This window comes from Exophiala mesophila (genome assembly GCF_000836275.1).
Source record: "Exophiala mesophila strain CBS 40295 unplaced genomic scaffold supercont1.3, whole genome shotgun sequence".
Classification (NCBI taxonomy): domain Eukaryota; kingdom Fungi; phylum Ascomycota; class Eurotiomycetes; order Chaetothyriales; family Herpotrichiellaceae; genus Exophiala; species Exophiala mesophila.
Genome location: NW_015622506.1, coordinates 1,166,219 through 1,189,432, shown reverse-complemented (window position 1 = coordinate 1,189,432; position 23,214 = coordinate 1,166,219). Strand labels below are relative to the sequence as shown.

The 23,214-nt window shown below is 50.4% G+C and overlaps 7 protein-coding genes across 7 annotated transcripts; 3 read left to right on the top strand and 4 right to left on the bottom strand.

Annotated features, from left to right (window-relative positions):
- Positions 1 to 282: 282 nt before the first annotated feature.
- PV10_04067 (uncharacterized protein) lies at positions 283 to 3,786 on the top strand (the record flags this gene model as incomplete). Its single annotated transcript, XM_016368587.1, has 1 exon — positions 283 to 3,786. The coding sequence occupies one exon, from the start codon at positions 283 to 285 to the stop codon at positions 3,784 to 3,786; it is 3,504 nt and encodes a 1,167-aa protein (XP_016224375.1).
- Positions 3,787 to 3,873: 87 nt separating this feature from the next.
- Positions 3,874 to 4,866, top strand: PV10_04066 (uncharacterized protein; the record flags this gene model as incomplete). Its single annotated transcript, XM_016368586.1, has 1 exon — positions 3,874 to 4,866. The coding sequence occupies one exon, from the start codon at positions 3,874 to 3,876 to the stop codon at positions 4,864 to 4,866; it is 993 nt and encodes a 330-aa protein (XP_016224374.1).
- Positions 4,867 to 4,868: 2 nt separating this feature from the next.
- Positions 4,869 to 6,168, bottom strand: PV10_04065 (uncharacterized protein). The gene is made up of 2 exons (XM_016368585.1): positions 5,851 to 6,168; positions 4,869 to 5,794 (listed from the first exon to the last, which is right to left on the bottom strand). The coding sequence occupies exons 1-2, from the start codon at positions 5,908 to 5,910 to the stop codon at positions 5,279 to 5,281; spliced, it is 576 nt and encodes a 191-aa protein (XP_016224373.1). The 5' UTR covers positions 5,911 to 6,168; the 3' UTR covers positions 4,869 to 5,278.
- A 665-nt stretch (positions 6,169 to 6,833) lies between these two features.
- Positions 6,834 to 8,373, top strand: PV10_04064 (uncharacterized protein). The gene is made up of 2 exons (XM_016368584.1): positions 6,834 to 7,369; positions 7,430 to 8,373. The coding sequence occupies exons 1-2, from the start codon at positions 7,056 to 7,058 to the stop codon at positions 8,079 to 8,081; spliced, it is 966 nt and encodes a 321-aa protein (XP_016224372.1). The 5' UTR covers positions 6,834 to 7,055; the 3' UTR covers positions 8,082 to 8,373.
- A 2,787-nt stretch (positions 8,374 to 11,160) lies between these two features.
- PV10_04063 (uncharacterized protein) lies at positions 11,161 to 12,461 on the bottom strand. The gene is made up of 2 exons (XM_016368583.1): positions 12,315 to 12,461; positions 11,161 to 12,227 (listed from the first exon to the last, which is right to left on the bottom strand). Exons 1-2 carry the CDS (start codon positions 12,344 to 12,346, stop codon positions 11,438 to 11,440), a joined length of 822 nt encoding a protein of 273 aa, XP_016224371.1. The 5' UTR covers positions 12,347 to 12,461; the 3' UTR covers positions 11,161 to 11,437.
- A 1,028-nt stretch (positions 12,462 to 13,489) lies between these two features.
- On the bottom strand, positions 13,490 to 15,982 carry PV10_04062 (uncharacterized protein). Its single transcript, XM_016368582.1, has one exon. The coding sequence runs from the start codon at positions 15,682 to 15,684 to the stop codon at positions 13,546 to 13,548; it is 2,139 nt and encodes a 712-aa protein (XP_016224370.1). The 5' UTR covers positions 15,685 to 15,982; the 3' UTR covers positions 13,490 to 13,545.
- Positions 15,983 to 19,020: 3,038 nt separating this feature from the next.
- PV10_04061 (uncharacterized protein) lies at positions 19,021 to 20,429 on the bottom strand. The gene has a single exon (XM_016368581.1). The coding sequence runs from the start codon at positions 20,331 to 20,333 to the stop codon at positions 19,602 to 19,604; it is 732 nt and encodes a 243-aa protein (XP_016224369.1). The 5' UTR covers positions 20,334 to 20,429; the 3' UTR covers positions 19,021 to 19,601.
- Between the last annotated feature and the right edge of the window lie 2,785 nt (positions 20,430 to 23,214).

The window sequence follows — 23,214 nt, the reverse complement described above, 5'->3', positions numbered from 1 at the left end:
TAGCAGGGTCACGTGCACCACGTGAACACCAACGCGTCAAGGGGCTCAATTCAACCAATAATAACACGGCTTGGCGCGAACCGCGAGTCTGAGACTCCGTTGTCCTCGACTCTTGATCTGATAATATCCACTGCCCAATCCAACGAAATGCCGTCAATCCCTCAGCGCTGAGCCGGTGGAAGACTTGAAGTTTCCGTGATGGATGACCCCTGTTCCTAAATCGTACGGTCTCTTGGAGTTGCCAAGCAGAGAACCTCACCTGTGGCTAGGTCAACTTCGATCATGTCGACTCCGAATCCCCAAGATCAGGATCGACATCAACCACAACAAATCTTTGTTCGGGCGGATGAAATCGACGCAGGGACTTCAATATTAACACCGAGTAAGGAGTTGCCCCTGAGTGCTTTGACTCCTGCGGACATTGCTCTCTCAGGTACCGCACGTCCCAAACCTCCCGCTCGTCCAGGTCTGAAGAGAGAAGGTTCTGCGGCACCTCCGCCTCCACCACCATCACAGCCGCCCCCGTCTATTCCGCCTCAGTCTGATCCTACGGACTCTCTGAGCCTTCCTCAACTGCGACAGCTTGTCAGCCAGTTCCCTAAAGTAGAGCAGAGAGCCTACGCCTTCCAATATGCCGACGCCCAGGACTTCGCCCATGAAATCGATGAGTGGTTTCACTACACGGAAATCGACCAGGATAGGGGCTATCTACTGAGTTCGCTTGAAGCTTTTGAGCAGAAGTGGAGAATTTACTGTGAATCTAACGATTTTCCTGAAGACAGGACATGGATCGCCGTCACCGACCAGCACAGAAAACAATTCTGCGCGGACCTCGCCGATGATATCTCGGATGATGACTATGCCGGCCGTATCGAAGCTCTCTGTGCCTTCTACTACATTTTGATGGGCGCCTGGAGCACTACAGCCGGCTTAGACACTCAGGCAGAAGGCGATGGTGTTGCTGATGACCCAGTCTCAGAGTCCACTCGGGCCAACACCGTTCAAATCCAATGGATGCACAAAGGGGTTGATCTTTTGACGCAAGAGAAAGCATTACCAAACCTCTTCAATTGCTTGATTCAAGCAGCAGAACCACCTGTTGTGAAAGAAGCTCCTCTCAACAAGGATGCCGCTGAAGCCTCCGAAGGCGACTTTGGAGAAACCGAGTATAGGGAGATTCTTATATGCCTTTCCTGCTTCTACATCCTCGTTGAATCAGTGCGGTCAAGGATGGACACTGAGCGCGGCGTTGCATGCCGACAAGCCTTTCTTTCATTGCAACCCAATTTCTTGGTCTTCCTTGTCAAAGCGATCTCACGACTACGATGGGATGAATCTTACAATATACCCCTCATGCACGCATTGCAGTTGTTCTGGAAATCTATTCTCTTGTTCTTTGGCGACTCAAAAACCCATTTGGCTCAAATCAAAGGCATCTTACACCCAAAGGACGATCCCTTCTCCTCCGAAGCTGCACACCCCATCCTGACAGCATCGCCACTGGATTATCACCTCTTTCGGCAGGAGATCACTTCCAAATATCCTGCGTACAATCCTCCATTACCACTCGTTCCCCTCGAGTTAGAGCACAAGACCATGCTACCTCCATTAACCACCTACAATGCCAGGTTGGATAGTTTTGCTGCTTCAACTTCCACTGGAGGAGCTGCATCCGCTTCTCGAGGCTCTATTCTACACCAACCTGTGCATATTGCTACGCCAGCGCCATCTCCGCCACCGTCCCCTGTTGGGCCTGGTGGCAAGACTGGCAAAAAGCAAAACTACCAGACCAATCAGAACTTTCCCTTCCTCTACCCTCCCCTCGACAGCTCCAGTAATGCCATTGGAGGCAAAGGTTCAACGCAGTTCCAAGATCTTATGGTAGGAAGAAAGTGGGAAGGCAGCGATGTTCCTCGTTCCATTATCGAAGCTGGAGAGCTCTTTGCAAGCCGTATGAGGATGACAAGAGGGATGCGCCAGCTTTGGAAGGAGAGAGACCTCTTCATGAAATATGAACGGGGCTGGAAGGGCAGCCTTGCGGACCTGGCCCAGAGACCTGGCGCCGAGATGACGACAGCAGAAGAGCAAGATGATCTCGACAGCCTAGGAGATGACGTCCTCCGCTCGCGCATGGCTGCTGTCGAAGATTTCTTTCGAAATGCTCTGCCAGATCTGCAGTCACTGATCATCGTCATGATGAAGGTGATGCTCAACAACGTGCAAGACGTTGCTGTTCGAAATGGCGGATTGCAAGACACGTCTCAAGCTTCTGGTCTGAGTCGGAGCAAGTCAAATTCCAACATGGCACAGAATCAATCTTTGCCCATGCCACCTCCACCCCCACTCCCCGCAGACATGACTTTGGAAGATCTGGACAACGTTCGGTGGCGTGAAATAAGCCAGAAAGCAGTCTCTGGAGCGATTTTCCTGCTTCTCAAATGGTTCAAAATATCTCACGTCTTGAAGTTCGAGTATTTAACACAACTTCTCTTGGACTCCAACTATGTCCAACTCACTTTGAAGTTCTTTGCCCATCAGAATCTGGAAGATCTCGTGGCATTCAGGTATGATCGCGATGACCTCAGTGTATGGCAGTATTGTCACGTTCATTCGGACCACCCACCACTGTCACCCACAAGTCCTGATGAGCATTCGGACAGCTCAGAAGCAGAAGATGCCGTTCCTCCTCCAATCTCTCGTCATAGACAGTCCCCGTCCATCCGATCAGAGGCACCGGCTTCACCAGAGCAAACTCAAAGCCAACAAGCCTCCAACAACTCAGAACAGTCTCGTCCATCAGTCGACGAACTGGGTAACCCACTGGGTCCACTCCCGACAACACCAATCAAGGAATTCTCCTTCCGGCAATTTCAGACCTCGATCCATCTGCTCCGAGTTCTTCAAAAGCTTACTCGTGGCAAATCCCATCGAATTTTGTTTCTTGTCACATTCAAATCGAGTCAAATTCTGCGACGCATACTTCGTGTTCCCGATCCGACACTACGGTTGTATGTTTTGAAACTCTTCAAATCACAGGTCCCCTACTGTGGTCGAAAGTGGCGGCAAAGCAATATGAGAGTCATCACTGCAATTTACCTGCACTGCCGACCGGAACTGCGAGACGAGTGGCTGGCGGGCATGCATGATGCCAACGTTGAAGGCGAATTAGACGAAGCCGTACCACTTGAATGGGCTTTACGAGGCCTGACTTTCTGGTGGCAGAAACGCATGTACCCGGGTATTATGAGGCGAACTGCTGCGAAATCGACAAAGGGGCAGCCTCCTGGTCTGGGAGATGATACAGAGACTCGTGATGATGTGGACCATGACGATATCGAATCTAGTGAGGATCATGGCGGTGCATCAACAGCAGAAGATGAAGGTGGTCAAGAGATCGATCCCGAAGAGCGGGACTTTTTCCAGCGAGAACTTGACGCCCTTGGCTGGGGACTGGCGAATCTGCACCTTGCCACGGATGCAGATGGATTTACCTTTGGTGAAGATGCAGCGACCCATGCTGCTGCGAATTCCGCACCAACAAACAACTTCCATTATTCGCAGCAGCAGCAGCAGCAACAACACCAGCTTCCGTCCAATGGAATAAGCTCAAACTCGGGTACCAATGCCAGTAATCACGCCTACGGGATTAATGGCGCTGTGAACACGACCACAGCCAATGCTGGTGGCAACAGTAGTGGACCGCAGACTGCCTTACCATTGCCTGCACCCACACCGCAATGGGTAGTTGCTGACGCAGCGAACATTGAAGCATGGCAGAATGGCTAGGGGCCATTATTGGCGCGTTACTCTACAGCAAGCCGTGATGAAGAGGGAGGGGATGGGGATGTTACACCTACCACGCGTACAAGGTTCATGCCCGGACTGTCAGACCAACTCACTTATGACGATGCCGGCGATAGCATTAGCACTAGCACGACGGAGGAAAACCCGGTCAATTTCGACGATCTTAATCTCCCACCACATTTCTACGGTGGTGCCACGCAGTCAGCACTCGCCTCCTCCGAGAGGTCCCAACTGCCGTCATCTCGTCTTCCATCATGGTTCCATGAGCGCCCTGGACAGTCCGTGAATGAACACGCTATATTTCACAGGCGCAGAGCCGATCGAACAGCCGCGAACAACATTCGGCGTTCTCAACCTGAGTTGCGAGGATATGATGATGATTTCATTCTATCGTTGCCAACCGTCCCGAACAACCCAGATGTTGAGCACGATCGAGATCGAGATCGAGATCGAGAACAACAGGCGGATAAAAGTCCAGACCGAACTATGGCGGTCTCTACAGCGTCATCACCTGTGGCATTGTCCTCAGCTCCATCGTCACCGTCGCTGTTTCCAGCGCGTCCGCTACCATCGGACGAATTCCCCTCGTCGCGTGACCCCCGATTCTGGGAGGTTCTGAGACAAAGTTTCTCTTGGAGAAATGATGTGGGTGAAATTGAGAGTGGGGCTAGTATGGGAACCGCAACTGAGACTGGACTGGAGCGTGAGGGACACTGGCTTGACGACAGTTCAAATGATTCTGGCGAAGTCTTGCGACCGGATACATATCGCCCATACAACCAGGCTTGGGAAGGCGTTGCAGAACGGGAAGATGACAATCGAGACAGTGAACAAAACGACTTTAATGCCCGAGACTACCAAAACTCAGATCACGAGTCGGACCGGGAACGAGATAATGTGAACGCTCCGCTTTCTAATCTCTGTGGTCAGCGCAATACTCATCTAGATCGCGAGGAGAGGCGCGTGCTGGAAGAATTCGATCTTGCCATCAGATCTGATCAGAGAAGCAGAATTGGGGGCGCGTACACTGGCAGAAGGCATCGGGAGTGGAGCGGAAGATAGCTGGGTAGATCAGATCAAGTGCTCGTGAGCTCGTGAGTAGGCAGTGAAGTCTCAACAGATCCAATTCATAATGTATTCCACTTTGTTTGGCTACATGGTCAACCATATAGTATAGTAGCAGGTAGTATGAATTACGACAGGTGTTGACAGTAAGAGCAGAGTCCGAAAGCCATGCAGAAGACTTCACATAAGTCGATTCTTTTGTTTCTGCATGTCTGATCGAGGGATCGAGCTGAGAAGAGACGGGGATTAGGTGAAGTAATGGTAGTGATCTCAGATAGAAGCGGAGTTTGGTCAAGTTCTGTTCTGCGCATCCAATGGTTGGATGAAGGCATGGAATTTGATGACTTTGGGTCTGCGAGACAACAGTATATTTGTGGGATTTGGTAGATCGACGATGCAAGTCGAAAGATCAGGCGCCATCACCCCAAATACCAACCACGCCCATTGCAAATCCAATTCCTGCGATCCAACTCCGGACTTTCTGGACCTTTCGCTCTCGGGACATTTCTGACTCGACCTGTTCACCATTGATCTGTTCCTCGCTCTGACTGAGTGGATCGACTTCAATATAGCCACTGTCAGAGCTGGTGGCGGGACTAGCGCCTCTTCGAGCGGCGGTGGAAGATCCCCAGCGACCTGCTCGACGGCTCACTGTTGGAAATCGAGAAAGGCCATTGTAATAGTATTCAACACCTTGGCCTCCAATGAAGCTGACCAAGGCGGTCCACAAAAGGTATGGGTGCTTCCCTCGTGGAGAAGCAAGAGTGTAGGCGGTGATGAGGGATAGTGACGAGATGGATGCAAGGGTGAGTATTTGTCGGGTTGATGTTGTTTGGATAGTGGAGAGGGTCCGGGAGGCGATCGAAGCAGAGGGGAGGAGAGCGAGGGAGGGGAGAGTGATGGTAGTGAGTGTGTATGAAGTGCCCTGGAGGTATCGATTAGACAAGATGGGAATACTGTGGGAATTCAAAATATACGTACGGTCAAGAGACCCAAGGATATGGTGCCGACAAACTTGGTGATGCTTATAGGACAGGGCATTTTCTTGTGCTCGGTGGCGACAGATATAAGTATACAGAGAGGTGACAGCTGAACCTGGAAGAGTAGGAAGGGCCGGTGAGGGCGAAAGCTGCGGACAAGGGTGGAAGAGGGAGGTGTGAAGCGAAACAGGTGATGGCGATGAGGTTGGAAAGAAAGGTTGAAGTTGAAAGATGGAGCCTTGAGGTCTAGATGACGCTACGGAGTGGAGGGCAGGATGAGTTATGGAGCGATCAAAAGATGGCGTGGACGGTCAATGGGATAAGGTGAGGTGAAGAGGGGAGGGGAGCAAGGGAGTCGATGAGATGAGAGCTTGATTGGTGCCTGCCATTACATAAGCTTTGATGCGAGTGGACGATGAAAGGCAGGCACGATTATTGACTGCACGGCAAGGTGATACGTTGTTCCGATTGAGTTCAGCGAAAGGATGGAAGGTGCTGACGAAGTGACTGCCTGCAACCACCAATCTGCTCTTGCACATTAGCATCTCATCCTGTGACAGTGCTTTCCCTTGTTACTGGGGGCACCGTGGCCCTTATGGCATACTTAAAAAGATATTAGGAACCTAGTACCTAGTACCTAGGTACCTAGGTAGTGTTGTTCTCAACAAGCACCTAAAATCGGTGTATCGGTGTATCGGCTATCTAATTATACTATAGCAGCGACTGCTTGAATCATGATGAGCTTTGGTGTGTCGGCTTAACCAGGATAGTAATCAAAGACTTAATATGGGATAACCTGGATTTATTTTGGCATGTGTTTGAACAGCCTCGATTCGACACTGCGTATCGGCTATTTGGGGATGACAAGGTCCCGGTCTTGACTTGGTTGCGGCTTTACGAGTCACGACCACCCTCCCCAGCTACCGAGGTATCTTCCCCAGATCCATCTCCTCCATGCTTACGGCCGGATTGCTGGCAGTCTGATGGGCGACCCGTTTAACATATTATGATATACTCGTACTCCTGACTTGTTCACAATAACTCACAGTGCTACTCAACACAGATCGGTCGTTCCTACCCTTTGGTCTTTTCTCATTTTCCAGTGCCTTCATCAGAATACCCCTCGGCACCTTCTCCTCACTTCCCAACTCATAGTCGCTCCTTCCTCGACCCTTGTTCCCCCATCATATTTTCTCAACCACAACCATGCCTCTTCCCAAGCATGAATATGTCTCTGAGGTCTGGAAGGACAGCATCTTCAAGGGCAAAGTCGTCTACTGTACCGGCGGTAACGGATCCATCTGCTCCGCCCAGGTGCGCGCTCTGGTCCACTTAGGTGCTGATGCTTGTATTGTTGGCCGCAACGTGGAAAAGACAGAACGAGTGGCCAAAGACATTGCAACTGCGCGTCCTGGTAGCAAGGTCCTTGGAATCGGTGGCATCGATGTTCGAGATGTTGAGGCTCTCCGCAAGAGTGTCGACCGGACAGTCAAGGAACTTGGTGGTATTGATTTCTTGATGTAAGCCTACTCGACTGATATTCCAGCTGCTCTGATTCTCGACTGACAATGACTTCCCAGCGCCGGTGCCGCAGGCAACTTCCTTGTGCCCATGTCCCAACTCTCGGAAAATGCCTTCAAGACTGTCATTGATATCGACATCATTGGCAGCTATAACATCACCAAACTCGTCCTTCCCCACCTGGTGGCCTCTGCGAAGAAATACAATTCCACATCCACACTCCCACACACTCCCACCTCTGGGCCTGGCGGTCGCATCATCTACGTGTCAGCCACCATCCACTACACAGGGCTACCGCTGCAAACCCATGTCAGTGTTGCCAAAGCCGGCATTGACGCCCTGTCCGCCAACGTCGCTATTGAATATGGTCCCCTGGGCATAACCTCCAATATCATAGCCCCTGGACCCATTGGAAACACCGAAGGAATGGACCGACTGGCCAAAAAGGTTGCACCTGGCGAAACACCTGGACGGCAGATCCCGGTGGGCAGATGGGGAAAGGTCAAGGAAATTGCCGATGCTACCGTTTACCTATTTAGTGATGCTGCCAACTATGTCTCAGCCGATAATCTGGTCGTAGACGGCGGTGCCTGGAGAATCGGAGCCGTCAGCCCTGGAGGCGACTTCAAGTACCCCGATTTCATCCTGAGTGGTGCCGAGGTCACTGGAGTAGCCGGTGGCAAGAAGTCGAAGACTCCGGCCAAGCTATAGGTGCCTTGTAAGAGATCATGGGCGGAGAAGGGCTTGCCACATCGCGATGGCACTTTTAGGAAAGTTATCTGAGGCATGAATCTACAATGCGAATCTGCAGATTTCCGGGTACAAGATTTCCATGTGGATAAAACGATGAGAAAAAGGGTTTATAGGTCGAAAGCTGAATCGGTCTTCGTTATGGCTACCTAGCTAGGTATGCAAGGCGTATCATGGTCCCAACGAAGACTTTATGTCTAGCTTGCCACCAGGCAGATATTATTTTCATGTAGTGCTTTTAGAGGCGTCTTATCATTGCACGTGAGTCAGTCGCGATGTGAATATGCTAGGCTATGTTCAATGCCCCAAATATAAAACGACCCAACACCATTGCTGCATGCCACTCTTCACCGATGGCGATCCTCCACATCGACAGCCGCCAGGCTCATAGGAATACTCCTCGGCACGGGCGCCAGAATTGTAAACGGCTCCTCCTGTGGCCTCTGCGGCGTAGTGCGGAGGCCATGACCGAGAATACCATACGGACTTGCCGCATTCGATGACGATACCGAACCGGGCGTCATGTCGATATCGGTGCTCTCTTGGATACTTGGACTGTAGTCATGAAACATCAACCTGGTGTCGAGAGGCTTGTGTTTCGTCGACCCAGGTACGTTGTGGCCAAGGCTGGCAGGGTACGGAGTATTGAAATCACCAGTGTCGTGGCCATTGACATTCCCTGTCCCAGGTCCATATCCACTCTCGCCAGCACTGAATTGCGATTGTACATGTCCCAGAGCGCCTGCTGGTGGTGTCGGAGTTGGAACGTGATCTAGTGCTCCAGCATAGCCTTGTTTGATATGCATTTGCATATTCATCTGTGGCGCAGGGTTGAGGGGAGCGGTCATGCTGGGTAGATTCTCCGATACTTTGGCCAGTAACAGTGGAAGATATCGCGATGCTCCGCCGCGGAGTTGAGAGATTAGGTTCACGAGTCGATTTAAGTTTTCTGAAGGTGTTTCGCGAGCAGCAGGAATGGAGGAGGTAGGGGTAGTTGATGATGGTGTGGCTGTGTGACTGCTGAGGTTGATTCTGGAAGTGGAAGATGAAGGTAAACTGGTAGTTGATGGTTCAATAGGCACGCATGCAATAACATCCGTCAATGTGCATGCAATGTCAAAGAGTTTCTCGATCAAACCGACGCCATGGACTTCCATGGAGAGAAGGGAAATGTTGGAAATGTCATTGAGGAGATCTCGAGCTACCTCGATGGGGAATTTGAAAGTCATGGATGTGTCGCGAGAATTGGACGAGAGGTAGCCATTTGTTATGGAGAGTTGCCAGACCATCACCCTCAACCAGTGTTGGGTGACTTTGACGTCAGCAAACTGGCTTTCGGTGGTTTTCAGTTCTGGGGGAATTGCATCGATGAGGCGTTGTTGCAGGCGCGCAAGCCATGCGGAGGAGCATTGGCTCCTATCCTTGTTCCACAACGACATGAACTTGTCGTCGATGCAGCGGAATAAATTGACCAGATAGATAGTCCCCGAGATCACATCCTCTTCGAACGGTTCTCGGGCAACCGGGAGATCGATCGTGGGATGGAGACTGAGAGGTCGGTGTCTTTCCATGGCGTAAGCCCGTTCAGTGACCAACAGAAGCCAGTACGTTCGACGGCGGAAATTGCTCTCTGTCATATCCACATTGAGATAGGTGGATTCTTCGTGTAGTGACATGAGTTGTGCCAAGGTTGCGGCTTCGCGAAGGTGAAACCAGCAAACATTTTGCTTCTCGAGGGTGAAGTAGCAACAAAAGAGAAAGAATGATATCTGTACCGAGCTTAGAGTCGGGTTTTCCACGTAATTGATGGTTCTGCGGACGCGCGTGACGTCGTCTAGCACCATATTGGCGTATCCATAACGGTTCCGCGGAGGTTCGCCTTGATGATGGCTCCCAGGAGCAACCGCTAGATTCATGCCAGGTTGAACCATGACAAAGGCGCACAGGGACCCGATAAGACAATAAAACTCGGGATTCACAGCAAGCTGTGCATGGAGAGTCTCTGAGAGAACGTGTCGATCGAGGATCCATGAGGTTGTCGACATGTAGGTAAATAAAAATTCAAGGCAATGGTCGATGGTCTGCTGAGACAACAACGCGTTGTTGCGTGAGACTGGGGGTGACATTGGCGACTTGTTGAAATCGAACTCGGACGAGTCGTGTTGAGTAGTGGGCGTCGACCGGGGCGAGGTGGGCTTTTGTTGTGTGTCGCGAATCTCGGATATCACCTTTGCGCGAGATCCTTTGGGCCCTTTCTTCTGGGGGATGGCAAGATATGTACACTGTAGAGTTGCTTGACTGCAATTGGTACACGGCAAACCCCCCGAACAGCGGACCTTTCTTCGATGGCAAGCATCACAGGCCTTCTTGACCGGCGGGGTGGCCATTTTGAGTAATGGTTGGACAGCGAGAGTGTCTGTGTATGTCCAGGACTTCGCGTCGCGTGAGCGCTCAAGTGAAAAATGTCATTAAAGCTGTCAGAGCAGCGCAACAATAGAGTCGCATAACCCCTGTAGTCAAAGTATGCTCTCGTTGCTGTAAAACAAGGCAATTTTCTCCTGTGGCATTGATACCGGACCAAGAATCACAGGTCAACCTTTGAGCTAGAGGAGACATCTTGAGGCTCGGCATCAATGGCCTTCTGGAGATGAACTTTGGTGGCGGAAACTCAGCCAGGAAATGCGGCTACCCCGCGAGACTGGATCTGGCATAGCATCGAAGTTTGACCAGCAGCCAGCCTCGGAAGTCAAGACTCAAGGCGATAAAAGGATGTATCGAGCACGGTCCTGGTTGCATGTTGGTTTTCCTTGGAAAATCTCGTCAGGAAGAGAAGAACAAATGTTTGATATTTTCTCGATCGAGACCTGTGGTCAGGTCGTTCTCATTTCTGCCTAATTCGATAGCGTGCATCACTAACGCCCACTAAGAAACTCCCACGGCTCCTTACTCGAATGGTTGTTCTCATTTATCACTCGTAGTTGCTCAGTAAGGCTAGTCTCCATTACGTGTAAGAGTGCGTAACTAAGTAATTTGATATCATGTAGTGGTGCAGGTGCATGTATTATGTGCCTGGCGCCTGCCTGATTTCCAGATCATGAATGTGCCTGTCTAACTAATCTGGTTGTTTGTTAAAACGGCAAGTGCGACCGCAATCTCAACTACTTGGTCATTGGAAGGCACCAACCCAGCTGATTGCTTTTGCAAGTTGTCGTATAATGACCTGGTTATCTACTGACCTTGAGCGAGATATGCATGGTGACAGACGTCGTATGTAACGCCACATCGACGCCAAATTCCTTCATCACATCCTGTCGCTTTCATTTCCCAGCCATGCTGGAAATCATGTCTCTCTGGGCCTGTCTCTCGCGATTGACACCGGTCAATGGTGCCACGCTTCGCAGATCGCCCACAACATCCTTGGCCTTGCCGAAGTACACCTCTTGTAACATGTTTCTCATTTTACCCTCCATGTCTTCCACCAAGCGGCCAGTGTTGACGACATGACCGCCATCCTTGCCCTGTGATCCAATGTTTTCCACCACCAGATCAGCCTCAACTTGTCTAGTCATGCTCCCTGCCAGATTTAAAGATCCCACCGAATCGTTCTGTCTGCCGAGATGCAGGATGACAGTACTTGTCAGCTTGTAATGACATGTGCGTCCAGTTCCTCTCCGCTCGTCAACTTCGAAGACATGGATACTATCCCAGCCAGCTTCTTTGTTGACGCTCTTCTTGAGCAAGACAACGCCAGCGAAGCCATCGTCCAGATCCCATAAGTAGACACTGCCAGTGCCACCCTCATAGTATAATTGTCTGTACACTTCAAATGCACCATTGGCTTCGATTTCCATATTTCTCACTCGATCGCTCTGATACGTGGCATCATCTAGAGGAGGGTCAAATTCATTGCTAAAGGGGCTGCGGTATGAGTCGCCATCTCGGTTGTAGTCGCATAGCAAGTAATCTCGTCCAGTCTTTTTACATCGAGCCGAAGTCAGAGGTTGGTCGACTGATGATAGCAAGTCCTCTTCTAGATCTGGGACAAGTGATGTGATGGCTTTGAGGTTGTCGGCAACGGAGAGGGGGGATAATCGCCGGAGGAGGTCTCTACAAGAAGAGGAAGGTCAGGTCAGCGGATCCAGGTTAACAGACCAAGGGTCAGGGTGAATTGGTCTCTGGCAGGACGAGACCTACAATGCTGCGTCAAACTGTGCATCGTCCGCCATGATGCTCCCGTGTCGACGTAAAAAAAACCTCGCTTGCAGTACTCAAAAAGCAAAAGGAGTTGGTTCAACGATATGGGATGATTTGTCGGGTACCAACGTAGTGACTGGCATGGTGAAATGGCAGGATGACGATTGTTGTCAACGTTGATCATCAGGCTCCCCCGGCGAGGCTGCGGAACAATGCCAAGCCAGACGAGGGGTAACGTCCCTTCCCCCATTGTTGTCAATTGTTAGGAATGGACATGCCTGTCTGACCTCTGCCTCCCACGTGTCTTCGCGAGGTTGTGTTTGAATATTATTCATAGACATCAAGTATACAAGACCTGGAGATACGACCTCAAACCACTATTACATTACAGGACATGGTATCGAGCGTCTTGCACTTCCAGTTAAGCCTGTAGAATCATGCCAACCACGCGGGTTCATCGTCCCACCCATTGCATGGACATGTGTTCAATTGTGATCCTGGGGATCCCTCCTTCCAACCCCAGAAGGGCCACAAGTGGTCACGAGTAATACGAGGTACTTGAGTTCCACAGTAGTGGAACAGTATAGTTTGATTGAATGTGATATGACCACCACCATTTAATATTTCCTTGCCAGTCTGGTCTGGCCTCTTTGTGTTTCGACTCCAAAACTGCAGACGATGATCTATCACATCGGTGGATTCGTTTGAGCAATAAAGAATGGTTCATCTGTTCCACAAATTCAATTGGAATCAGCCCTCAAACTGGAATTTCTGGTTCTGCTCTACCAGCACTTACTGGCTGTCACTCGATACGGACCAACACATTCGTCCTACCTCTTCGTCCCTCAGATTTCCCTCGGAATTGTTCGCCATTCCTAGGTGAGACAAAATCATGTAGAGCGCCGTGAATCCCACTTTATGCCTTGTTTTGTCACTAAATGTAAAAGGACTGTGGATAGGTTCATGGTAACGGTGACGGAGACGGTGACGGATAAGGTAAGTGGTTGTGTTGGATATTGTGCTAGAATTGCCCCTCGTCCTCCTTTCTGAGGAAACCAGACACATGTTATTCCATTCTGCATCTGTAAATTCCGTGGACGAAGACTACTGGACGTCCATGACGTTAGAGGCTCGCAGCTGCCTCAACAACAAGGGGAATCACGTGATGATATATGTTCAAAGAGGTGTATTGCATTTTATATAACACATTTCTATATCGGGCGTTGTTGAATCACAATTTTGCTTTTCCACCAGTGCGTTCTTCCTCTGCCAGTGCCTCGGCATAGAGTTGATCCAAGATGTCACGGTATCTTTTAGCCGCCACAGGTCTCTTCAACTTGAGGGTCGGGGTCAGGAGGTCGTTGTCAATAGTGAAAGGGTCCAACTCCAACTTGATGTTCCTGACACGTTCATAGCCAGCAAACTTCTTTTTGCGGCCGGCCTTGTCCAAGTCCTTGAGGACGGCAGCTTTGATCTTGGGGTCATCCGCAGCTTGTTTAATGGCCGAGAGATCCGTAGGTGAGATTTCACGGCCCAGAATCCGAGATGCAAAGACGGCAAAGGTGTCGGGCTGAACGCCAAAGATGGCAACTAGGAATGTCTGGACACTGTCACCGTGGACAAACGCCTGGGCCAGGTAGCTGAGCGAGGAGAGATAAACCCCCTCGATACGCTCTGGAGAGAGATACTCTCCCTGGGCGAGTTTCAGTACATTCTTTCGTCGATCAATGATGGTGAATCGGCCAAGTTCGTCCACGCTACAGATATCACCCGTCTTGAACCAACCGTCTTCCGTGAATGCCATGGCGGTTTCTTCTTCGTTCTTATAATAGCCCTTGAAGGTGGCATTTCCCCGCAGCAGCAATTCACCTCGTGGGTATGGTTTGTCATCGATAGTGTAGTCCATGTCAGGAACACTGAGCAGACAAGCCTCCTGGGAAGCCACTACTCCGCCACAATTCCCGAGGGTAAAATCGTTAGCTGGCTGGGCAAGTGCAACTGCGTACGATTCAGTGAGACCATAGCCTTGAAGGATGCGAGTCGAAAAGGCGATTCGGAGGAAGGCCTGCAACGAGGGATCGAGCGGAGCGGCGCCTGACACCATAGTCCTAGCACGTTCCAGGCCCAGTGCCGCAGAGACCTTGCGACCCCAGACACGGTCCCACAAGGCATGGAACTGCGTTGGATTGGGGTTGTTAGGGTTGGCGTTTGCCAGCTTGGTCTTGACGACATGCCGACTCAGCGCGCCTTTGGCACCTGGCTGCTCGATGGTTTGTGCTTTGATGGCACCTCCAAAGCGATTCCAGAGTCGAGGGACGGATGCAAAAACAGTGGGGCGGATGAGTTTCAGATCATCGACCAGTTCGAGAGGATTGCCGTGGAAGTATCCGATACGTGCACCGGCCCACAAAGCACTGTGCTCTAGGAGCCTCCCGTAGATGTGCGCTAGAGGGAGGTAGCTGATGGCGGCGCCCTTGTTGTCCGTTCGAGAGATGGCCAGGGATGCCGAGGTGGCAGCAACGGCATTAGCATGGGTCAGAAGGACACCCTTGGGAGCACCAGTTGTTCCCGAGGTGTAATTGATGGTGACGGGGTCTTCAGGACGAGGAGGATTGCAAGGTCTGCCAGACGCCGCGCCCAACTTCTCGACAGCATCAAGAGAATAGATGGACAGGCCCAGGTCTTTGGCAATTCCGTCCAAGAGAGCTTGTTTGGAATTTTCAGGTTTTTCATTGATAGTCGGCTCGAGAGGATCGATGACGACGATCATCTTGAGGTTAGGCAGGCGCGGCTTCAGACTGAGAAGAGTGGGGACATGATTGATAGAGGTGACAACGGAGGCGAGTTGGGCGTGAGAGATGATGTACTCTGAGGTGTCGGGGCCGAGTGTATCGTACAAGGAAACGGTGTATAGAGACTGGGACATGCAAGCCAGGTCGGTCAACTGCCATTCGGGTCGGTTCTGACACCATAAGCCAACGCCATATCCTGAACCAGTGATGCCCTGGCGGGTGTGGATTTCAACAAGGCCTGCACCAAAATCTGCTCTTCTCTTTTGAACGGTTTCATAGTCGAGCCACTCGTAGCTGCCATAAGCGCGCTTGGCCGAGTCGTACGGCCGGTAGCCTAGACAAGGAGAATGGGGGTATCTTTGAGCCGAGGACTCGAAAATGTCATGGGCAGTCTGAACAGCTGGGTCGAGGGTTTGTAAGAGGCCATCCTTGTTCTTGTGGTGACGGTAAATGGGTGATCGACCTGGTTGTTCGGAGCCTGGGATGGCAATGGAGTAGGGTTTGCCAGCAGGAGGAGGCTCGTAGTACTCATCCGCCTTTTGCTGGAAGGCAGGTTTAGAAGAGAGAAGAGAGGGCATGGTGGTGATGAGGATGGTGATGAGGATGGTGGGAGGATGGTGGGAGGATGGAAGTATGATGTAGCAACACGGTAGCGAGATGGATTGAAGGAATGCGGGGAGGAGGGGATCAAGTCAAAATCCTGAGGATGAAGGAAGGATCTCAATGAATCTGGGGAAGGAGCGTGGGTGGACGGAGATAATGGGGGATGGAGAAGTGGCAGGAGCAGAAGTAGAAGGAGCGACGGAAGAGACACATGTTGATGGTCTTGGAAATTCTTTTACGCAGTGCGCGTGACGATGATGGCAGCGTAGGCAGTCGTGGCAGTCAACATTATGGCACGTCCACACATGTCTGACGTTGTCTCAGCACGTTTATGCCTCGGTGTTTTGCATTTCTGGAGTGTTTGTGCCCAGCTTCTGACCGTGAGATCTCACATGATTGGCTTTGCTTAGCCATGCTCTGGGCTTAGACTATGGGGATGGAGCATTGGCGACTTGGGCTTAGGGCCGGGCGAACCATCGCGCCACGGGAAGGTGAACTATTTGGACTGCCTTACCGTGGATGTCTCTTCTACTGCACAAATAAGCTGGGTGGAATTTTATTCACTTCCCTAGCGTTGTAAGTATGTAGAGTACGAGTAGAAGCTGCGTGATTGCAAGACATGTTCAGAACTGTTGCGTACGTAGAGCATTGATTGATCGACCACCATGGAATCTACGCAGTACGTCGACCTCGCTCAGCTCCGATTCACCAGTTGTTTCATACCTCCACTTATTCCCACTGCATGTGAAATTCTGCGCTCAAGCCTAGCTTGGAAAGAGCTCCGAACAGTCAGATTATAGGCTCCTTAGGCCATTCTTGGCCTCTCGGGACAAGATATTTACCAGTGATCTGTCTGCCTAAGTAGTGCCTCTACCAAACACGCACCAGGCTCGCTTTTGCGGTTGGACTTGCTTTGCAACGTACCATGCTGCCGGCTTTTACGTTGACCTCTGCAATCGTTATGAGTGGATGTGTTTCAGGGGAGTTAACAGCTTGCTTAGCTGCGCTGCCATCATACTCCGCGAGTTGAGTTCGTTAGGAGATCATAAAGGACTTTAACGAGTCTCCTCTTCGCACTGCTATCACATACTCGTAATCTTCTCGGATTTGCAAGGATTATCCCTACCAAGTTTGCGCGGGACTTCTTACTCTATACGATCTGCCGCGAATGAACTAAATAAGCTTCTATATTAGCGATGTACGTCGCCGACATGACCGACAAGAGGGAACAGTCAAAGTGGAGATGGTACTGAGTCGTAAGACTAGGTAAAGATTTGTATGTAAAGACGCAAGAGGAGCAACGAGAGAGATGAGAGGCGGAAGATGAGATACGTGGCTGGCGACTGCCGGGCCCCCGCAGCAATGTACGGTATAATTCGAATTGAAGGAGGCTTAAGCAGACGACTTATTAGGGGTTAGCTGGAAGAATTACCGAACCTTTACACTGTGACTGATTTCCTCTTCGAGCTTTTCTGGCTTCTCGAGTTCATTGCCTCGGGCAGCATTTGCCAATAAATGTGGGTCGCATCCGATTGAATGCCTGTGAAGATGAACACTGGTTCCTCTCTCGACTCCGTGGGCGGATCAATATTGAGGACGATTTAATGTCGATATGAAGCGACTTTCACAGGCTCATCACCTGATAGCGCATACATGTGAATTATATAGTACGGAGAATATATTCAGGATGCTACTAGGGACTCAAAGGGTCAACTCTAGGTCACGTGATATGACTTTTCCATGTGGGTCGAGGGTACTCTATATATCACATTACAGGTCGGAAAGCAGAGGTTCCTCCGCCACCAGAAGAACCAGACGACCCAATATGGTTCCAAGCACTGGTGATTGGTCTGTATATTTGTGCGACTTAACCTTACGGATACGTCCATCTTCCTAAAAACGCACTGCTTAAGCATAAGCTCCTATGTTCCGGGTTCCTGCTTCCGGAACCAGCGCCAATAAAAGGGCTGTCAACAGGCCCTGGTAAACCGAAACCTTGATTGTTATCAATTGTCGCTCCAAAAAGACCACCAAGGGTACTCTCCACCCTATGTGCAATGAATTGGTTTGAAGAATCAAAGGTCGAAGCCAGTTCGACACCCATTCATCGGCTTCCGTCATACCCCCACTCTCTGACGGCACTAAGTGCTTCGCAAACAGGCCACAGTGTTTGTGTCGGGGTTAGAGATGGGGCATAAACCTTGAACTCGACCAGCTTGCTTGATTTGTAAAAATTTCAAGATACGGGTTGAGGTACTGCGCGGTCCAAGCCAGAGCGTTTGGTGAGTGTTCTGAGAATGATTTATAGCCTGCTAGCCTGACTTCACAACTGCAATCTGCGAATTCAAATCCTTGGGAGGAAGGAGAAATGCTCCAAATGTCCCCAGCCCCATGTATCGTACAGATGAGTCTCATTTTCGTCCCCCTATTGCAGGACTTTCTCCGTTTTACAATTTTTGTCCCGGCCGTGCCTGCAAGTCGGGCAACGCGGTGTAAGGATGGGGATGTCCGTTCGGCCACACAAACACTATATAAGCCTTCATATCAGCGACGGGAAGGCATAAGATGATCATCTCGGGGTTGAAGAGAAGAACTCACACAGCTCCATATGAAAACAGGCTTCTTCTTGGACTTTGTCGGTGGACGGGCATTGGCTGCAATTTCAGGAAGGGTGGTGAAGGGGGTATGAGGAGGCATAGATCAATTGTAAATTTTGAGTCTGTATCCATGGACAACGATTCAGCTACGATGAACGGACAACCCCTAATCGGAGCAGCTCCAGTTGACCATCTTTAAGTAAAACATATCTGAAGTAGCGGTGTGGTCTATCCAAACCGAGGTTACAAGGATTTCCGTTCAACAATAGATACGGGCGTATGTAACATAGATGTAATGATTTCCAAACTGTGTGCTTCTGAGATACTGTGTCGGCAGTGTCAAGGAAGCTGATCCAGTGGGGGAAATTGGCATCACGTGACTAAGGAGTCCTTCGGGTGAAGACTTGGATTGTCATCGGATGTACTACTGCAGGATGCCAAGTATGGTTTAGGGCGTAATCTACGGAGTATGTAAATGACTGTACCTATGAAGGTCGAGAGAGCGCGGGAGAGTGTCGAATCTCGCTGGAATTCAGGCGATTTCCTGGTGGGAGGCGCATGAATGGATACGGGCATCTGCATGTAGCTGCCAGCAAAAGATGGCCAGCGCAAGCCCCAAAATGATCACGGGAAGCGAACAAAATTTAAAAATTGGCCGTGCACCAGCCGAATGTGCAGTTGTGAAACTTCAGCATCATTAAGAATGCAACAGCTGTTTATATATCTCTCAGTGTCAGAGGCAAAGGAGTAACTCGGATGGGACAGAGTGTGACATTGTCACACATGGCCAACCCCACCAAATATCTATCTGTTGTAGCACCATTCTGACTATCTTCACCAAAATCCCCCACTCAACCATGCCAAACTGTTGATTCAATGCGCTCAACAATGCTACAACGTCCCCTGGCATGTCGCTTCAATGCACTCACTCACGCCAGCACCTTCCCTGGCATGTTCCTTTGATTCTCTCTCTCCACGACCAATCGTAATGCAACCACCACCCCCACACGGTAGTCAAAACCCTCACCGCCTCCATCAAAATAGGCATAAAAACGAGACAAATATGAGCACGCATGCCGCATTCAAAGGTTTGTCAGAGCACATATGCAGTATGTCTAGCGGGAGCTGGAGGCGTGCCAACGCTCTTATCGATCTGGCTTGAGGATGCTCTGGCAAACGGGGTGGGGGCGCCGCACCGACATCGACACGATTCTGTGGCCAAGAGAATCAACGCTTGAAGATTTAGGGATAGGTAGAGTTCATTGAAACCAGAGTCAACACGAGCTCCTTCTAGTTTAACGCTTACGTTCTCGGGTAGAACCTGAGCTTCGATCATTGCCCGTGCTCTTCCCAGTGCCGGCGAGATATCCTGCAATATCAAATTCGGCAGGATTGGAGCCTCCACCTTGCATAGCTCTCGCAACGCTTCCCATGGAAGTCTTCTTCTGCATTTCCTCATACTCGGCCTTCATCTCTGGATCCATATTCTCCATGAGCTTGGGCATGCCAAAGGTGAAAAGTAGAGCAACGCCACCCATCAGAATCATTGGGTTCTTGAGTAGACTCATTGGATTGAAGCCCTGTCGTTGCTCATAAAAGTTTTTGGAAGTCAAGGCCTTGATAGACAAGGCCAGATCGGTTGTGGGAGCGGCGACAAGAGCGACTCCTTTGTCCTCCCATCTTGTCCCACGATATGTCTCCCAAGCTCCAATGATAACAGTGCCCGTGGAATCAGCAGAAGGAGCAATGTCTATGCGATAGGGAGCAAAGACAAAATCTCGAGTATAGACATCAAGTAGGAGGGAGCCAACGGTGGTAACATTGTCGAACTGGAAGTAGTTGCCGCGTCGAAGTGAAGCTTTGAGAGGAGGACCCGAACCAGACGTTAACGTTGCGTGGGTCGAAGAAGGAAGCGTATAGGGATTGGGGATGAGGTTGGACGAAGGGATTTGAACACGGATAGACGCCGTGTGAGCAAGAATGAAGCCCTGGCAGAGGGTGAGGAGGAAGACCAGAAGCCTGGCCATGGAGGTACGGATGGGAAGAGAGGAGAGGCTAAGAAGAAAGGCTCGACTTTGATACTTGGCTGGAATTCGAGTCGATTGAAATGTTGATAGCCGCGGATGTTTCCCTTCTATGGTGTCAGGCTGGTGGGATGTCGCAGGCGATGAACATAGAGTTCTGGGAGTCCGTGATAGCCAATCCCTTTTGAGGAAAATGCTTGCCGCTTTACATCACTGTTTGAACCAAATTTAAAGCGGCGACATAATGACCCCTTTTATGCAAGAAGGCGATCTCCATCGCAGCAGATTTATGCCAGCGACTGAAGCCACGCAGATTTGACTAAACACTCAAATCGATTCAACGTCAAACTGTCCAAATTGCTCATGCTATAGGATAAATGAGTACCGAGAAAAAGCTCCCATACATAAATCGTAAAAATGGATGCAAAGCCCCTTCACATCACAGAAATAAAACAGGACAGGCATGCCGTTATCATTCATTCCTACACATCTTCACCCCCATCGGTCCATGGGAATCTCTGCAATTTCTTTGCCCATGCCTAGTGTGCTCCTTGGATTTCGAGCTCGTGTGTAGTCGAATGGTCTGTCCCAGCACTGTCATCATCGTTGGACTCATCCGTGCTGCCATCAATCGACTTCTCATTCACCCCAGCTGCTGTCAATATTGAAGTGAGTTCTTCCAGAAATTTCTCATCACCAATACCAAGTCCAGAGTCCACTCGTGTTTGTGCACGACCATGAGTTGGCAGTGTTCCAACGAGATCAGAGCTCTCATCTGGTGTACTCCCTTCATCACCGGAAGGCATGTCTCTGGCCACCACAGCCGGCGCATCAACATCAACCTGCCTCGTTTCTTCCACATTTGCCACATCAGCTCCGACTTGTAGCTCTCCACCTTCATGCGTGTCAATCTCGTCAGATCCAAGCAAGCCATCGTGGTGGTCTGACGGAGAGACATTGAGAGATAGGGCAGAATACTCCACAACATCCCTATGTTCGGCAGGATCTTTCATAACCTCTGTGGTTATTCCCACTTCCTCTTCCATAGCAACTCCAGAGCCGCCTTTCAATGGGTTCTCTGATTCAGACAAGCCTCCTAAGTCGACTGCAGCCTGTCCGAGAGTGTCGTTAACGCTATCCGCATGGTCCCGCCCGAAGAATGCCAGCCCAATAAAGCCCATACCGTTTTCGAGGACGTGGAGCGCGGACTGGTAGAGAGCTGCTTCGAATGCAGAAGTGGCTGACTGTGCCGCCTCGTCGGGTCCTTCTCCTTTCTCCTCCTTCCCCCCCTGCCCTCCGTCATCTCCGACATCTCCAACGTCCAGGATTTGATCCAACAACTTGCAGAAACTACACAGGTATTCTAGGACAATCGAAGGCTCGAGCTTCTCAAATGCTAATCGGATGGTGTTAGGCAGAAGAAGCATCTGTCGAAGGATCGCGAGATATGGATCTTCATAACACATAGACAAATCCGCCGTTCTCAGTTGCTCACGACTGACCACCGTACTCTCAGCTTTTGCCCTGACCCTCGTAAAGGTAGTCTGTAAAAAGGCTCCAGACATTTTCTCATTGTTGATCAAGTTGGTCATATCAAGAGTGAGTTTATCCTTCTTTTTCACTGACAAAGTTTCGGTCAGAAGTGCAAGAATTCCAATCTTGCTAGCCATTTGAGGGTCATCGACCAGTCGAAGTTGCGTGTAGTCGTCAGGGTGAGTTTGGAAATACTGTTGAACGGAACGCTCTGCCTGATCGAGAATGTCGCTAAAGACTAGGCCCTGATTGCCAGAATTTGGAGTCAGTCCATAAACATCGGCAAAGCTAACATGCTGGAGTCGATTGGCCAAGCTTTCGTAGCCCATGAGCTCGAGTGCCCCGAAAAGGTGTTGGAAGTGTGTACTCTGATTCGACAGAACAACGAATAACATCTTGTCAAAAGCATACTCCCTATCTCGCTCAATTGCTGCGGCAATTTCACGGAGAAGATAGGTTGTTGTGTCGTTCTTGTTGCGGATTCGGGCAATACCAGATTTGACCCATTTTGTCGGATGTTTGCTGAAATCAATGATCCATGCATCTTCCCCTTCCTCATACACACCCTTGCGCTTCAGAATTCTCTCTACCTCATCAAGGGCGATGTAGCTGATCTCTGACTCTCCAGAATAATCGTCAAACTCGAGCCCCAGTCTTGAGTATAGATCGACATATCTGGAGATGCAGCTTAGTCGGAACCGCTTCCACAACGCTAGAGCTTCCGGGTCTCCGTCTTCCATCGCCTTGAGAAGCTCGTCCCTCTCTTCCGCAATCGGTTTGTCTAGAGCCTCCAGATCCTCCTCTGTCGGCATGGGGCAGGTTTTCAGAAGTTTGACTTCTGCTTTGTGCAGTTCGTCGATTTGTGTATATACGTCGAGAAGATGTCGAAGCGGATCATCGTCCAAAGATGCCTCAGAACCAAACCTTTTCCATCCAGTTGCCAGAAGCCCGATATGCTGACCCCAGTCTCCAACGAAATTCAGTCTCACAACATCCCATCCCATGCTCTCATACAAGGTGGCGATAGAGGCTCCAATAACAGTGCTGCGGAAATAGTGGCCACTGAACTCACGGCCTAGGTTGGGAGACGAGAAATCGACGACCACCTTCTTCCTTGCCTTGCTGGTGTTCGGGCTGTGGCAAGCGCCGTCTTCCAGGTGCTGGCCATATTTTTCCGCCCTGTCGAGGATATAGGGAAGTAGTATGTGACCGAAATTCTCGCGTTGGAACAGAATCCGCAAATGAATGCCGTCTACCACAGGACATTCGAGCAGGGGCGACTCGGGAAACTAATGGCCACATAAAAATATCAGAAGATGACACTTGTAATAGAAATCTCCCCAAGAATAGA

What these genes read in the sequence shown, in the direction of transcription:
- PV10_04065 (XM_016368585.1), bottom strand. Translation starts at nt 5,910, where the DNA reads ATGCCCTGTCCTATAAGCATCACCAAGTTTGTCGGCACCATATCCTTG. An exon ending in TATCCTTGGGTCTCTTGACC is followed by an intron (nt 5,795 to 5,850) that starts GTACGTATATTT and finishes CGATACCTCCAG; the next exon opens with GGCACTTCATACACACTCAC.
- PV10_04064 (XM_016368584.1), top strand. Translation starts at nt 7,056, where the DNA reads ATGCCTCTTCCCAAGCATGAATATGTCTCTGAGGTCTGGAAGGACAGC. An exon ending in GGTGGTATTGATTTCTTGAT is followed by an intron (nt 7,370 to 7,429) that starts GTAAGCCTACTC and finishes ATGACTTCCCAG; the next exon opens with CGCCGGTGCCGCAGGCAACT.
- PV10_04063 (XM_016368583.1), bottom strand. Translation starts at nt 12,346, where the DNA reads ATGGCGGACGATGCACAGTTTGACGCAGCATT. An exon ending in GCACAGTTTGACGCAGCATT is followed by an intron (nt 12,228 to 12,314) that starts GTAGGTCTCGTC and finishes CTCTTCTTGTAG; the next exon opens with AGACCTCCTCCGGCGATTAT.
- PV10_04062 (XM_016368582.1), bottom strand. Translation starts at nt 15,684, where the DNA reads ATGCCCTCTCTTCTCTCTTCTAAACCTGCCTTCCAGCAAAAGGCGGAT.
- PV10_04061 (XM_016368581.1), bottom strand. Translation starts at nt 20,333, where the DNA reads ATGGCCAGGCTTCTGGTCTTCCTCCTCACCCTCTGCCAGGGCTTCATT.